This window comes from Ailuropoda melanoleuca, chromosome 1 (assembly GCF_002007445.2).
Source record: "Ailuropoda melanoleuca isolate Jingjing chromosome 1, ASM200744v2, whole genome shotgun sequence".
NCBI classification, from domain to species: Eukaryota; Metazoa; Chordata; class Mammalia; order Carnivora; family Ursidae; genus Ailuropoda; species Ailuropoda melanoleuca.
In genome coordinates this window covers 109501651-109515950 of record NC_048218.1, presented here as the reverse complement: position 1 = coordinate 109515950, position 14300 = coordinate 109501651, and the positions used below count along the sequence as shown (strand labels likewise).

General features: G+C 56.0%; 1 protein-coding gene and 2 long non-coding RNA genes across 4 annotated transcripts in view; 1 reads left to right on the top strand and 2 right to left on the bottom strand.

Annotated features, from left to right (window-relative positions):
- Positions 1-223, bottom strand: part of PPIA (peptidylprolyl isomerase A) — a 3152-nt gene extending 2929 nt beyond the window's left edge. Inside the window, exon 1 of the mRNA XM_034665042.1 lies at positions 87-223. Coding sequence (XP_034520933.1) covers positions 87-155 — 69 coding nt within the window. The 5' untranslated portion in view covers positions 156-223. The remainder of the gene's footprint in view (positions 1-86) is intronic.
- An 88-nt stretch (positions 224-311) lies between these two features.
- LOC117803077 lies at positions 312-8500 on the top strand. The gene is made up of 3 exons (XR_004626696.1): positions 312-1260; positions 3862-4171; positions 7787-8500. It is a non-coding gene; the product is annotated as an uncharacterized LOC117803077 (long non-coding RNA).
- On the bottom strand, positions 4165-5953 carry LOC105239650. Of its 2 annotated transcripts, none has more exons than XR_858549.3 (3): positions 5864-5953; positions 5559-5649; positions 4165-5091 (listed from the first exon to the last, which is right to left on the bottom strand). It is a non-coding gene; the product is annotated as an uncharacterized LOC105239650 (long non-coding RNA). The 2 variants fall into 2 exon arrangements; XR_858548.3 differs by having other exon boundaries at positions 4165-4934.
- Positions 8501-14300: the final 5800 nt, after the last annotated feature.

Sequence of the window (14300 nt, the reverse complement as noted above, 5' to 3'; positions counted from 1 at the left end):
CCGTCCACCAAGCCGCCCGCGACCCCCATTCACCGCCACCCCCTGGCCGCCCGCGTCCGTCCGCACGGTGCGCCCCGCCCGCCGACCTCGAAGGAGACGCGGCCCAAGGGCTCGCCGTCCACGGCGATGTCGAAGAACACGGTGGGGTTGACCATGACTGGGCGGCACGGGCGGCTCCGGGGCGGCGGCGTCTGCAAGGCGGCACGAGCCCCGCCGCGGCCCCTTTTATAGCCGGCCGGGACCCGCCCACGGCCGGTCGCGCGCCCGGATCCTGGCCAATCGCGAGCGCGGAGCGATCGGAGTGATGGGGCGGCTGGCCTATGAGTGGAGACGGCGCCGGAGGGGCGGGACGGGGGCACGCGTGCGCGCTGGCGGCGCAGGCAGGTTCCCGCCCGCAGGCTCCGTGTCGGCGCTGCGGCGTGGGGACCCGGTCGGGGACCGGGTGCGGGAGCCGGGAGTGAAGCCCGGCGGACCGGCAGAGCCCGAGGGGGCGACAGGCGGGAGGGAGACCGAGGCTGCGGCGCGGGCGGGGCTACGCAGCCCGGCGTCCAGGGCGTGCCCCCATTGCGCCGAGGGGGCAACTGAGGCGAACGCAGGCCTCAAGGTCGCGCCGCCCGCCAAGGTCGCCCGCGTCCCACCAGGCCTGCGACCCGCGACCCCGCGACCTCGCGACCTCGCGCGCGGCTGGGGGCGCTGGGTGGTCTCGGGCATCGCCCCCTTCTCCAGCGCACGGGAGGCACCGCCGCCCCCGTCTTAGAGGTTACGAAATGCTTCCAAAATGCCCTACTTTCTGAAAATATCTTGCACAGTCCTCTTGAATTTTCTCCAGGAGGAGGACGTTGACACGAGAGCCTGGCAGGCTCGTACCTGCAGAGTCGCGGCGCGCTCTCTTGCCCACTTTCGACTTGGGGAGCAGGAGTGGGAGCCGCCCCCCCACCCCCGGGCTCAGACGCCGGCGGTGAACCCGCTCCCCTGCAGAGTCTGTAAGTGGGGGTCGTCAGGTCCTCGTCGGCCACTCAGTTGCAGCGTTCCCGGTGTCATGTCGTATGTCAAAGCCGGTGTCTCCAGCTGCACGGCCGGGAAGCCGTAGGATGCGCCCCGTGGCGGGCGTCCGGCGTTGTCACTGCAGCTGCATCCGGAGCCCACGTGTGCTGGGCTTACAGACCCTACTTCCCAGCCCTGGCCGCCCCACGGCCCCCGGCTGTCACCGGTGGAAAGTGAGGCTCCTCCCTGTGAGTAGCTGCTCAGAGTCACCGGCCTGTGAGTGTCCCCAAAGCCGTACCTGGAAACTGCTTTTTTTTTTTTTCTCTCTCCCACATCACCTGGTGCTTGGTGACCTTGAGGAAGCTATGTGTTCCTTTCTGCTTGAACCAAAGTGCCCCAGGCCCTCAGCCACAAGCTCCCTGCGCTGCTTTCTCCTCCACGCTGAGCCTTGCAGCATTTAGGGACCTGTCCTAAGAAAGGAAGGACTGCATGAATGCAGAAGGTACTTCGCTCAGGCTCATGCCACCTAGCCGCCTAAAGTCCTGCCTTCCTGTAAACATCACCTGGGTCAGCAAGGCCCTGGGTCTGCTCCCTGCATCTTCGCCAGCGTACAGGGTGTGCACTCAAGGAAGTGAGCATGCAGGGGGAGCCAGTGTGGTAGGGAATCCTGAATTAGCATTATCAGTTGAACCGGACTTCCTAACTGAGTAAAGTATCAGCAGGCCCAGAACCTCAGGAATGTGGGGCTGTCCTGCCTTGTTTGGATGAATCACACTCAAAGCAAACCCAACCGCATTCGACAGCGCCCTGATAGGACTAGCGGGGTGTGTTCTAAACCCTCTGGCACAGCTCTGTAATCTTGTTCCTATAGCGTGTTCTAAACAAACGCTTCTCTCAAAATCTCTCTTAGCCACAGAAAACGTAATAGGAGAAAAACCAGTTACTGAAAACATTAAGAAAACAGACCACTTTGGAAGAGGGTAACTTGTCTCCTGTGCACCTCTTGCCCAGACACTGGCGTGGACTGTCCGTCCTCTTGCTGCTGCTGGGACCAGCGGTGACTTCACTGGCCATAGTCCCAGGGCTTTGTCCCAGGCCGGCCTTCCCTGATCTGCATCAGCCATGTCCCGGCAGCTCCTACTGCTTCCCTGAGGCCGTGGCTCTTCTCCCCCGTCTCTCCAGCTCTGCCTTCCCCCCTGAGCTCTTTCACACTGCTCGTGAGTCACAGTTACACGTTTCACCCGGTGGAGCTCCCTACACACCCACCACGGTCAGCCTCACCCATTCCTGAGGCTCAAATCATCAGGAGACTTCTAGGCCAGCCCCGGAGCCCTCAGCTCCCTCCAGAGCTGCCACGGATCCTCCCTGCTCACCCGTTCCTCCTCATGGATGAACCGCTCAGCCCAGACAGCTCTGCCACCTCCCTCCCAGGCCCCCTCCTCCGCCTCTGCCTCCTGCCTTCCTAAGTGTCCTCCTCCTCCCTCCCCAGGCCTTCCCGCAGCTACAGGCCTTCCCACCCCCTTGGCTTTCTACAGCAGCCTCCTGCCCGATTACTGGGCCCCAGTTTTTCCAGGGACTTCCAGAATGATCATTCTCAAAATCATCTGAAATTGTAACTCCTGTGCTAAACTACTTCTTCAGGTTCTTGGTTGCCCACAGGACAGATGGAAGCAGCCCCTTCCCGGCCCCCTCTTAGCCGGCTTGCGTGGTCGTTCCATAGGCGGACAGTCCTCCTGCCACACTGGGCTTCTCCGCACAGCCCCCTGCCTTTGCGGGACTCGCCTTCTGCCTACATACTGCCCCCCTGCTCTCCGCCTGCAGAGCTCACCCAGTGCTTGGTCCTTTCTAGGAAGCTTTCCTGAGCTCTCCTGGAGTTGGGGGCCCGAGAACACCCTACAGAATCAAAGCTCAGTCAAGGTGTGTTAAATTAATGCCTAAATGCCTAAATGAGGTCCGCAGCCCTGTGCACAGAGTGAAAGGGCCCCAAAGCTGGCTCTGGGTGTGTCTCCCCAGTGAGCTTATCAGTGAGCACCCCCACACTGCCCAGGCCTGGGCCTGCATCCTGCTCTGGCGTCAACGGGCTCTCCCAGCTCGGGACAGTCAGCCTGCCCATGGACATGGCCGGGCGATGGGCGGCTCACTCCTCAACAGGCTGCTGAGAGCCACCAGCCCCCTTGCTTCCTTCCCTGACCCGTCTGTCCTCTCCTGGCCGCTATCTATCCAGGCCCGTCCTGCCTGTGTGGCCTGCCTCCTCCCTACCTGCCAGTCCCAAAGCCTCAACCCACTGCTCCCCTTCTCCTCACTCAACTCACTTGCAGGAATAGTTTGCCCTGCCACGTCCCTCACTTCTGCCTCACTCACCCCTCCAAGCTGCTCCTGACCAGGCCCCCGGACCTCTGCTTTACCAGGCCCACAGACTCGTGTGCTTTGTGGCAGCTGGCATTGGACCCCATGGCTGAGGCGGGGTCCTCCGCTTGGGGCCGCAGGGACCAGGCCACCATTCAGTTCAGAGCAGGCCAGCAGCACGTGGGGGAAGCCCACAACAGTGGCTCCCGCGGCAATTTGTCTTGGCACTGAGGGTCTAGGGCAGAGCCTAGCTCTGGGTACTCTCGGGGAACGAGCTGACCGGGAGGTCCCGACTCGGGAGCTGTGTGGGGAACGCTGGCCGTCCCAGCAGGTACCACTGTCCCTCCCTCCACCACCCCGCCCCCCGGGCTGGTGGGCCTGGGAAGGATAAGGAGGTGCTCAGGCTACCCAACGGGCTTAGATCCACCAGATACGGAGGAGACATTTATGGACCTGAGGACGGCGCCTCGGTTTAGGATGTTTATTTTTTATTTTTTTATCTTTTAAAGATTTTATTTATTTATTTGACAGAGAGCGCTCGAGCACAAGCAGGAGGAGCGGCAGAGGCAGAGGGAGAAGCAGACTCCCTGCTGAGCAGGGAGCCCGTTGCCGGGCTCGATCCCAGGACCCTGGGATCATGACCTGAGCCGAAGGCCGGTGCTTCACCGACTGAGTCACCCAGGCGCCTCACAGTTAAGGATGTTCAGAGGAAGAGGATAGTGAGAATACATACGGCATGTCCCCCCTGTCCGTGAGCGCAGGGGTGCGGGCAAGGTTGCATCCCCCGCCGGGCACACAGGGGTGGCCGAAGGCCAGTCTCGCCCGCGCTGATCTCAGTCAGGTAAAATATACAGCTGTTTTCCTCTCTCTGACGTATGTATGCATTTCCTTTTTGGACAGCCCCACTGAGATCTCGTTTTCCCCACCATGAAATTCACTTGTTTTAAAACATACAGTGCAGTGATTTCTAGAAATCAGAGCTGTGCTGATCCAGCCACAATCTAATTTTAGAGCAGCTTCCTCACCCCAAAAAGGACCTTGTGCCCCTTTTTAGGAACTCCCTGTCCCCGCCCCCAAACTGCATTTTAAAATGTGTAGTTACAGGTGGATTAAGATTTACGGTTTAGACTTGCACATAGAAATCTTGCAAAGTTGCTGTATTGGGTCTGAACACTTACGACATTAGGTTTAACCTATTTAGAAGTTCATCAGAATTATTGACTGCTCAGGAGGTTTTCTTCGTTATTTTTGGCCAAATAAGGACATTAAAAGGAAACCAGATATATTACACGTAGAAAGGCGGCTGAAATATTTGAGGGTGTATTTGAACACGTTCAAATCTGCTAGACTCACAAAGAGACTAAGATGCTTTGTAAGCTACAGAATTATGTTTTTAGAAAGACAATTTTAATAAATTAAACATCAGCTTTAAAAATAGAATAACGCAAGTAACTTTCCTACATAAGAAGCTACAGGGCCCACATGGCCACGACAGGGGCCCCGGGGACTTGGCTCCTGCCGTCCCCAGGCTGGTCATCTCGGGGCTCCAGATGGCGCCTGTCCCCCGCTCTGCATCCCCCAAGTTCACGTTGGAGCTCATCCGGCTGCCGGAAGACCAGGGAAGGGGAGAGAAGGAAGAGGACCGCAGGCTGGGAGTGACGCTGCCTGTCAGCGCGGTTCTCAGGCTCCCCAGAGCCGCCCAGCCCTGCCGCCCTCGGTGCAGGAATCCGGGAAGCTGGGTATTTCGGTCTCGACTCCGTTCTGCCGAACCAGGAAGGCGAGAGGGGTGCTTCGGGGAGATGGACGGCCGGCAGCAGACAAGGGACTGGGGCGTTCTGAGCCGGGAAAGCGGCACAGGGAGGACCCCACCCCGCCCAGGCATGGGGAGGACCACCCGCTGCTGCCTCCGCCTCCAGACACAGCGCGTTTGGGGGCGGGGGCGGGGAGTCTGCTGAGCGGAGGCCGGTGGGGTCTGGTGCTTTCACACGGCCTCCCAGGGGGACTCATAAGAGGGGGAATTCCCCCCGACACAGAAGGGGGTACAGTAGCCAAACACAGGGGACCGAGGCCTAAGTCAATTCAGAATTCTAGGGCGTGTCAGGGGTCATTATTGGGGGTCAGCATGGGATTCTCCTACCAGCCCTTTGAAGGAGAGGTTGGGTATTCCCCCCCCCCCCCCCNCCCCCCCCCCCGGGTCAGACAAAGCTCAGCAAGGTTGAGAAACTTACTCAAGACCGTACACCTGGCAGGAGGTAGAGCCGGGGTGATGCCCGGACTCCCTGGCCCCAGGTTCCCGGCTCATCGCCAGCACACCTCATCCTAGAAGTAGACCAAACAGAAAACTGTGGTACCACGTACGCAACAGAACGTTGACGACTTTAGCCATGGCACAGACATTTCATGCCAGCCACCCCTACTGTTCGTCTCCAGAACTTTCCATGTATGCCCCCCCAACATGAAGTCCCCAGCCCCTCCCCCAGCCCCGGCACCCCCCACTCCACCTGTTGTCTCTCACTTTAACTTCTGGGGATACCTCCTGTTAGGTGGGATCCGTGTCCTTCCGTGACAGCTTATTTCACTCCGCGTCGTGTCCCCGGGGTCCGATCACAGTGTCGCAGTTGTGGGAACGTCCTTCCGTTTTGTGGCTGTGTCATATCCCACGGTGGAGACACGCTGTCTTCTGCTGATGGACACTCAGGGCACTGCCCACTTTGGGCTGCCATGACCATGGCGGGGTCCCTGCTCTCAGTTCTTCTGGGTACGTGACCACCAGTGGACTCGCTGGATCACATGGTGAACCTAGGTTTCATTTTGTCGGGGCTCACCACCCCATTTTCCACGGCAGCAGCACCCGCGCGCAGGGCCGCCAACAGGGCGCGAGGGTCCCCGTTCCTCCACGTCCCCGCCAGCACCTGCTGTTTCCTGCTTGTTTCTCTAACTTGCTGTCTTCTTTGGAGAAATGTCCCTTCCAGTCCTCTGCCCATATTTTCATTGGGTTGGTTGCTTTTTTCTTTTATTGTTGAGGCGTAGGAGCTCTTTATCCATTCTGAACATTAATCCTGTATCAGATATGTGATTTTGCAAAGCTGGTCTCCCATTCTGCGGGTTGCTTTCTCGTTCTGTTGTTCCCTGCGTGCGGACCGAGCGGGCGCGCCGGGAGTGTGCTCAGCAGGCTCTTGACTCAGGAGGCGGACCGCCCCCACTCAGCCTAGCTGGCTGGCCATTTGGGTCCCAACGCCCGGGGACAGCCCGCGTTCCCACGAGGCCCAGGTCTCCAAACTCCTATGTGATTTTGGCGAAGTCCCTGCAGTGACCACCTTGACCTCTTCCTCCGATGCTGGGGGCGGGACTACAGCAGGTGAAGATAGAGCAGGAGGTAAACTGAGGCGGAGGCGAGTCAGTCCTCTGTCAGGAGCAGCTCAGTCATGTGTGGGGCCCAGAGAAAAACGAAACATGGGACCCTTGGTTCACAAAAGATCGAGGATTTCAGGACAGGGACGACAGAGCCCTAAGCTAAAAGAAAGGCCCTTTTGAGCACGGACTCTGCAGCAGCGTGGGCCCCACATACCGCCTTTGCTGACAATGTGTCAATCCCTGGGAGCCCCAGACACAGGGGAATTTACACACACACCTCAACTCTTTTCCAAGAGACATCACCGAGTGCTCACGGGGAAGACGGAGGCCAGTCCGGGGGCCCGGGGTGCTCTCTGGGGCACAGGTGCACAGAGCCTGCCAGAGCCCAGGGCTGGAGCAGGAGGACAGGCAGGAACCCGCTAGACAGGCAAAGCTTGACCCCACGCACCGCAGCGGTTGCGACCAGAGGACCAAGGCTCCCCAAAGGCACAGGTGCACAAGGCTCACTGTGTTCCAAGAGCCAGGGGAAGTGAGAGGAGGAACTCCCCGGGTTCTCAGGGGCTATGCTGATTGCCAAGCAGTGGGCCTGGGCCACTCAGGGAGGTGAAGGAGAGCCACGGGAGCCTGTCCCGCCAAGGTGCAGGGGTGCAGGGCCTGCTGCAGCAGAGTCCGACCCACTCGAATGCCAACCCAACCAAAGGGAGGCGCACTGTTGCGGGGGGGGGCAAGCTGCAGCCAAGGAACTCCTCAGCAAGTCCAGACCCAGCCCGCTGCCGCTGGCTGCAGGGCTGAGCCCAGAACCAATAGCCAGTGCAGGAAGGGCCATGCCATTCCCTGGGCCTGGCGAGTGCCGACTTCAGCCCCTGCTTTTCTCCTGGATGCAATGCCTGGCATTCAGTCCCGAATCTTCCCTGCCCTTCTCCTGCCTTCGGACTGGCACTTGGCCTACTGGCACTCCTGGGTCTCCAGCCTGCTGGCTCACCTCACACATCGTGGAACTCATCAGCCTCTGTAATCATTTGAGTTAATTCCTCATGATAAATATCTTTATATTATGTTGTATGGAGTATATTAATTTCTGTATGCATGTATCTCTTATCAGCTCTATTTCTTTGGAGAACTCTAATGCAAACCCCCAGAAAAGCAAGATCATGGGGCCCATCATGCAGAGACAACAGTCGATAGAACCAGACCCAGAGACGGCCTGCAGTAGAAGACGGAGTCTTTAATCCTGGGAAGTTTGTCATGGGACGGATCACTCAATCAACGGTGTTGGAACGATTGACTGTCTCTTTAAAAGCAAACTTAAACCTCATTAGGCCCAATTTAATAATCTTATTGTTTGAATAGTCCCTATTTTGCTGGGGGTTTTCCTCCTTTTCCTGTCTGATTACTGAAAGAAGTTTGTTCAGGTGTCTTGTTATGACCATCAGTTTGTTTCTTTCTCTTTTTAGATCTGCGACTTTAGTTCTACACATGTTGAGGCCATGTTCTCAGGGCCAGGCAAAGTGTAAATGAAGGTCGAGTGTCCGCTGGTCCGCATTTCAGCTGCTCACTTGTCAGTTTCTTACACTTCCGTTAGGTTCTCTTCCAAACATGCATCGACAGTTGTTATAACGCCTGCTTCCTGTAGGTATTTTTCAAGCTCGATCTCATTCTTGAAACAGTAGTTACCTTACCCTATGTGTCTGCTGAGTGTAACGTTTGAAGCTTGTTTCTGTTTTCTACAATTTGTTAGTTCTTGTGTGCCTGGTTATCTTTGAATCAGTGCTGAAATTGTACATTATTTTATTTTTTAAAAAGATTTATTGATTTATTTGAGAGAGAGAGAGAGAGAGAGCAGGGGGAGGGACAGAGGGGGAGAGAATCCTAAACAGTGGCTGGATCCCAGGACCCCGGGGATCATGATCTGAGCTGAAGGCAGACGCTTCACCGACTGAGCCACCCAGGTGCACTGAAATTGTATTTTATGTATTTATTATTTTTTATTCTTTTTTTTTTTAAAGATTTTATTTATTTATTTGACAGGAGAGAGACAGCCAGTGAGAGAGGGAACACAGCAGGGGAGTGGGAGAGGAAGAAGCAGGCTCTCAGCGGAGGAACTCAATGTGGGGCTCGATCCCAGAACGCCAGGATCACGCCTGAGCTGAAGGCAGACGCTTAACTGCTGTGCCACCCAGGCGCCCCTATTTTTTATTCTTAAAAATTTAGGCATTTATTCTTTCCTAGCAGCCTCAAAACCAACTTTAGATCCCATCATTACTGTTGAGGGCCTTCGAAAACGGGTGAGTCGGAACCCCGTGGAATCTGCCATGGAATTAAAGAAGAAAAGGTCTTGTACTCAGGAAGCAAAGGACATTAGGAGAGCCCAGAAGGAAGCAGCTGGCTTTCTTGACAGGAGTACTTCTTCGACTCCGGTGAAGTTTATAAGCTGTGGCCGCAGGCCAGATGTGATTCTTTCTTGCATCTTTGGTTTTACGTGTGGGCCATGGTACACGCATGCGTTTTCACCTCGTGAGCAGTGTGCTCCGCATTTCTTCTTTCCTCAGTCTTGATCACACCGTCTTGCACCCTGTGAGCATCCACGAGGAGAAGCTGCTCCTGAAACGGCTGGAAGCTTGTCCCAGTGCCACAGCCATGACGCCGCTGAAATTGTATTTTAAATTTTACTGTAGAAATGAGTCCTCGGAGGAAGGTAACCCTCCAAAGAGGATTTTTGTTGGTGTCTTGCAGGGGTGAGGAGGGAGATGATGTAGAGTTGCTTTAACCCCCCAGACACCCGGTTTGGCAGTTTTTCTAGAACCTGGCAGATGCCTCGGGGAGAAAACAACTATAATTCTGGATCAACTTCGGATTCTTGCCTTCTCCTCAATTTTGGTATCTCCACACTGTCTTGTTACCTCTTAGCTGTTTTTAAGAATATTTTAAAATATTTTATTCAGTCTTTAACTTGCCTTTGGCAAGAAGGTTGCCCCAAATTCCATAGCCCACCGCCTCGAGAAGTAGGCGCGATTCCTGAGCTGAAGGTCGACCCCATGCACCATCCTGAATCCGGAGTTCCAGTTTTCAAAATTCAATAAAAGAAGAACAGGGGGCTCCTGGCTGGTTCAGTCAATGGAGCCTGCAACTCTTAATCTCTGGGCTGTGAGTTCAAGCCCCACGCTGGGTGTGGAGATTACTTTTTTTTTTTTTTTAAGATTTTTAAAATGTATTTAACAGAGAGAGACAGCCAGCCAGAGAGGGAACACAAGCAGGGGGAGTGGGAGAGGAAGAAGCAGGCTCCCAGCGGAAAAGCCTGACGTGGGGCTCGATCCCAGAACGCCAGGATCACACCCTGAGCCGAAGGCAGATGCCTAACGACTGCGCCACCCAGGTGCCCCTGGAGATTACTTAAAAAAAAAAAAAGGGTGTTTTACTTACCAAAAAAAAGTTTGGTCATAAAACATCCGAATGGCCTTAAAATTCTGAATAATACTTATTAAAAATAAAAATAAAAAAATAAAAAAAACCAGATATAAAGTCTGAGGTGCCATTTGTTATAATCTTGGAGAAGAGAAGGCCAGGAGGCGTGGACTAGATTTGTAGATTCACAATAACAAAATTCAAGGCGACCCCAGCAAGAGCCTATCAGCAAAGATGAATGAGGTTCCGCCACAAGAAGATGGGCAGCACCCTTAATATGTGCAGTGTTCTTCTATGCAAAAAAACAAAAAACAAAACAAAAAACACTACAGAAGAAAGCCAATGAATGAACAATTCACAGTAAATATGAAAAAGAGGATCTGGCCCCCTGATAGCCAAAGAAACACAAATCATAACAATAAGATAGATCATCCATGGTGTCCATTCTGGCAAAGATTAGAACAAAAATTATGCCCATACTTATCTCCAGGCTCATCGAGTCGAACACCCTGAATAAGCAGTTTTTTGTATGTCACTCATACCTCAATAAAGTGGTTCAATGAGAGAAAGAAGGAAAGAAGGAGGGAAAGAAAGAAGAAGGGAAGGAAGGAGAGGAAGGCAGGAGGGAAAGAAGGAAGGAGGGAGGGAAGGAAGGAAGGAAGGAAGGCCGGCTGGCCCGCCCAGATCTGCAGGGAAGTGCTGGGGAAGAGCGTGGGTCATCCTCTTGCCTCTTGCTAGATCTGTCTCTGGGTTTCCAAGCCCCAGGTGAGGCGGGGGGGGGGGGGGCGAGGCCAAGCTCTCCCTCTGGCAGCTGCTAGGACTCCCAGCAGGTAACAGCATCCTCATTCCCTTTGGTGAACCCCTTGCCCCACTCCTGGTTGAGGATTGGGCACACTCACTCATCTCTGGCCACCAGAAATGATGGCGTTTTTTAAGGAGGGGCCAGAACCCCAATCTGGCCCTCGTGGATCTGCCTGAGGCTTTTTCTAAAAATACTGGGAAAGAGGCTCGAGTTCTCCTGGCCTTGCTAGGATATGGCCCTCACTCCTCACCTCTGTGGGGCATTGACCCAGGCCCTGTCCCTGGCTGGGTGAGCTTGCCGAATCCTAAGCTCTGGGCTACCTCCCTGCCCCGGGCCACCTCCCCACCCCGGGGCCACTTCTGCAGCCTCGGCTCAGCTCCCAGCCCCCCAGCAGCTGTTCTCCCTGGGCCCCTGGTCTCCCTCTGCCAGGACTGGTTACATAAATTTTGGAGCCCAGTGCAAAATGAAAAAGTGGGGCCTCTTGTTCAAAAGTCAGGAAGAATTTCATGAGGGGAGGGCCCCCCCGAGCATGGGTCCTGTGTGACTCTGGGGGTGGCCGGCCACACAGGTGCAGCTGGAGGGGCAGCCAGGACCAAGGCCGGGGTCCCCGAGCTTCTCCGCTGCACGCTCTGCTCTGGACCCGTCCCCCGATCCACGTTCATCGTTCATGGGCCCCAAGGCCCTGCTCTCCGTGGGTCCATCTCCCCGACCCCATGTCTGGCTGGTGCAGTGGGGAATGCGGAGCATGCCCCGTGCCCCTTGCTTCTCCTAGAGACCACGGCCTCCAGGGACGTCCAACCCCGGTCCTGCTGGGGAGCCCCGTGCGGGCAGGAGATGACTCGGAGGGGCTGCGGGGCAGCGCCTTTCTGGACAACCGTGTGCTGCATGGTCCATCCCACTTCCGCCACCTGTTCAGGGCATTTTGTTTGTTTTCAAGTCAGTGACAATCCGTGAGAATTGTATTTGGGAATTACAAATAATCTGTAAAAGGCCAACTTTTGAGCAGATTTCTTTACACAGATTTTTTTTAGAGCAGTTTCAGGGGTACAGTGAAATTGAGTGGAAGGTTCAGTCGGAGATTTCCCCATGCCCTCATGCCCACCATCCATGTCCCCACAGAATGGCGCACTGGTGACAATGGACGGGCCCACACGGACCTGTCATCAGCACGCAGAGCCCGTGGCTCCCCTCAGGGCTCACTCTGGCTGTGGCCAAACATCTCACCCGTGCCCACCACAGAGCACTTTCATTGCCCCCCAAACCCCTGCTCACCCCGCCTGCTCAATCCTGGCGGATCTTCACTGTCTCCAGACCGGTGCCTTTTCCAGAATGTCAGAGACTCGGGGTCCCACAGGCTTCAGCCTTCTCAGACTGGCTGCTGTCGCTTAGAGCTGGGATTTCGGGTGACTCCACGACTTTCCGTGGCATGACCGCTCGTTCCGTTTTAGATCCAAATAGGATTCCCTGCTCCGGACGGGCACAGGCGGCAATCCGGTCACCCGCAGAAGGAGGTCACATGCGTCTGAGGTTTGACGACGATGAAGCTGCCGTCAGCACCCGTGTGCGGGTTTTCGTGTGGACCCGAGTTTTCGGCTCCTTTGGGTAAATGCCAAGGAGCGTGACAGCCGGAGCGGACGGCAAGGGGCTGCTGGTTGGTTGGCTCTTCCCTAACCGTCCTGCAAAGCTGCGGCCCCATTTGGCGTTCCTGCCAGCAATGAGGGAGAGCTCCTGCCGCTCTGCGGTTTTATTATTTTTTTACATTTTTTATGTTTTTAAGGATTTTATTCATCCATTTGAGAGAGAGTGAGAGCTAGAGAGCACACACAGAGGGAGAGAGAGAACCAGACTCTCCGCTGAGCAGGGAGCCTGACACGGGGCTTGAGACCAGGACCCTGGGATCACGACCTGGGCCGAAGGCAGACGCCCAACCGAGACCCCCAGGTGCCCCATAGGGTTATTTATTTATTTATTTATTGCCATGAGAGTGTGTTTACTGTACAGAAGCAAGGAACTCAGGGGGACCGGGGACATTGGCGGCTGACCTCCGGCTCCACAGGCTCTTCTTACTTTGGGCTTCTGGGGAGGGGAGTGGGGCAGAGGACACAGAAGCGGACGGCCACTGGCCGCCGGGCCACTGACAAGGGAAACTGGAAAAGCAGGTCGGCTGAGGGCTGGAAAGCAGGACCTCAGGCTCTGCGGCCTTCAGTCAGGACAAGGTTTGGCTTGGAGACAGAAACCACCACGCGGAGCTGGCGGGCTCACACTGCGGGGCAGCCGCCGACCTTGGCGCATGAGGGGAGCATCCTGGAGTCGGGGCTCTGCGGCCCTGCTCGCTCAGGAAGGAGAGGCAGCACTGTCCTGCCCGCTTCCACTGGGAGGTGGCCCCTGGGCAGGGAGCCGGTTCTCTTGCTTGGCCGGGCCCTGTGGGAGAGCAGGGCCACTGTTTCTGGGGCGGGAGGTGCCCGGCCATCTCAGGGGTCTCCAAGAGTGGATGGGGGTGGGGCATGCTAGGAGCTTGGGCTCCCTCTCTCCCCAATCCTCATCGAAGCAGATGCTTGCTGGACACCTGCTGATCGTCCCACGGCGACCCTGTGGGGCACAGGCGTTCAGCCAGGACCGGGGCGGGCTGAGGGGGAGGAGGTGCAGACGGGCGCATCTGTGCGGGTGCTGGGTGCTCAGCCCCCCTGCACGCTGACTGCAGGCAGCCTGCTCCTAGGTGCCCCCCGTTCGCCCCTGGTTAATCTCATGGACAGACGTTGTCAGCTTTGGAATCAATCAGGACACAAAAGAGATCTAGTTAGTCCCTGCTCCCATGGACCTCACGGTCTCGTAGGAAAGGCAGGTAACAATGCTTGTCTGGCCCAGAATGTTTAGTCAAGCTCTAGATGTCCCATCTAAGGGACAGGGGACATGACATTCAGGGGTGAAGGAAAAAGTGACCATGGCACTTGCTGTGAGGCAACTCACCTGGTTTGGAAAACTAGCGTAAGGAAAAAACGCCAAGAACTCTCACCTTGAGAGTAAAGACATGACCACCAGACACGAAGTGTGACCCGGACTGGCTCTGGGGTTGAACGAAGTTGTGGGAGGCGTTGGGACATCTGGATGTGTGGGAGCGCGCCGTGGAGCCCGTCACCTTGCTGAAGTAACGAGTGTGCTCACGGAAGGGAACGTTTTGGTTTTTCTGAGATGTACGCAGAGATATTTATGTGTGACTGACTTTCCAAAGTTGGCAACCACTAAGCACGCATGTGCATGGAAGGTGCAGCTGCGTGGGAAGTTGGAGGGAGTGGGGTGGGCTGGCCAAACCCAGGGGTTGTGCGGGCGCTCCCTGTTTACAAAGGGTGAAGTGTTTTTATTTTATTTTTTTAAGGTTTTATTTGTGTATTAGAATGAGCAGGGGGGAGAGGGA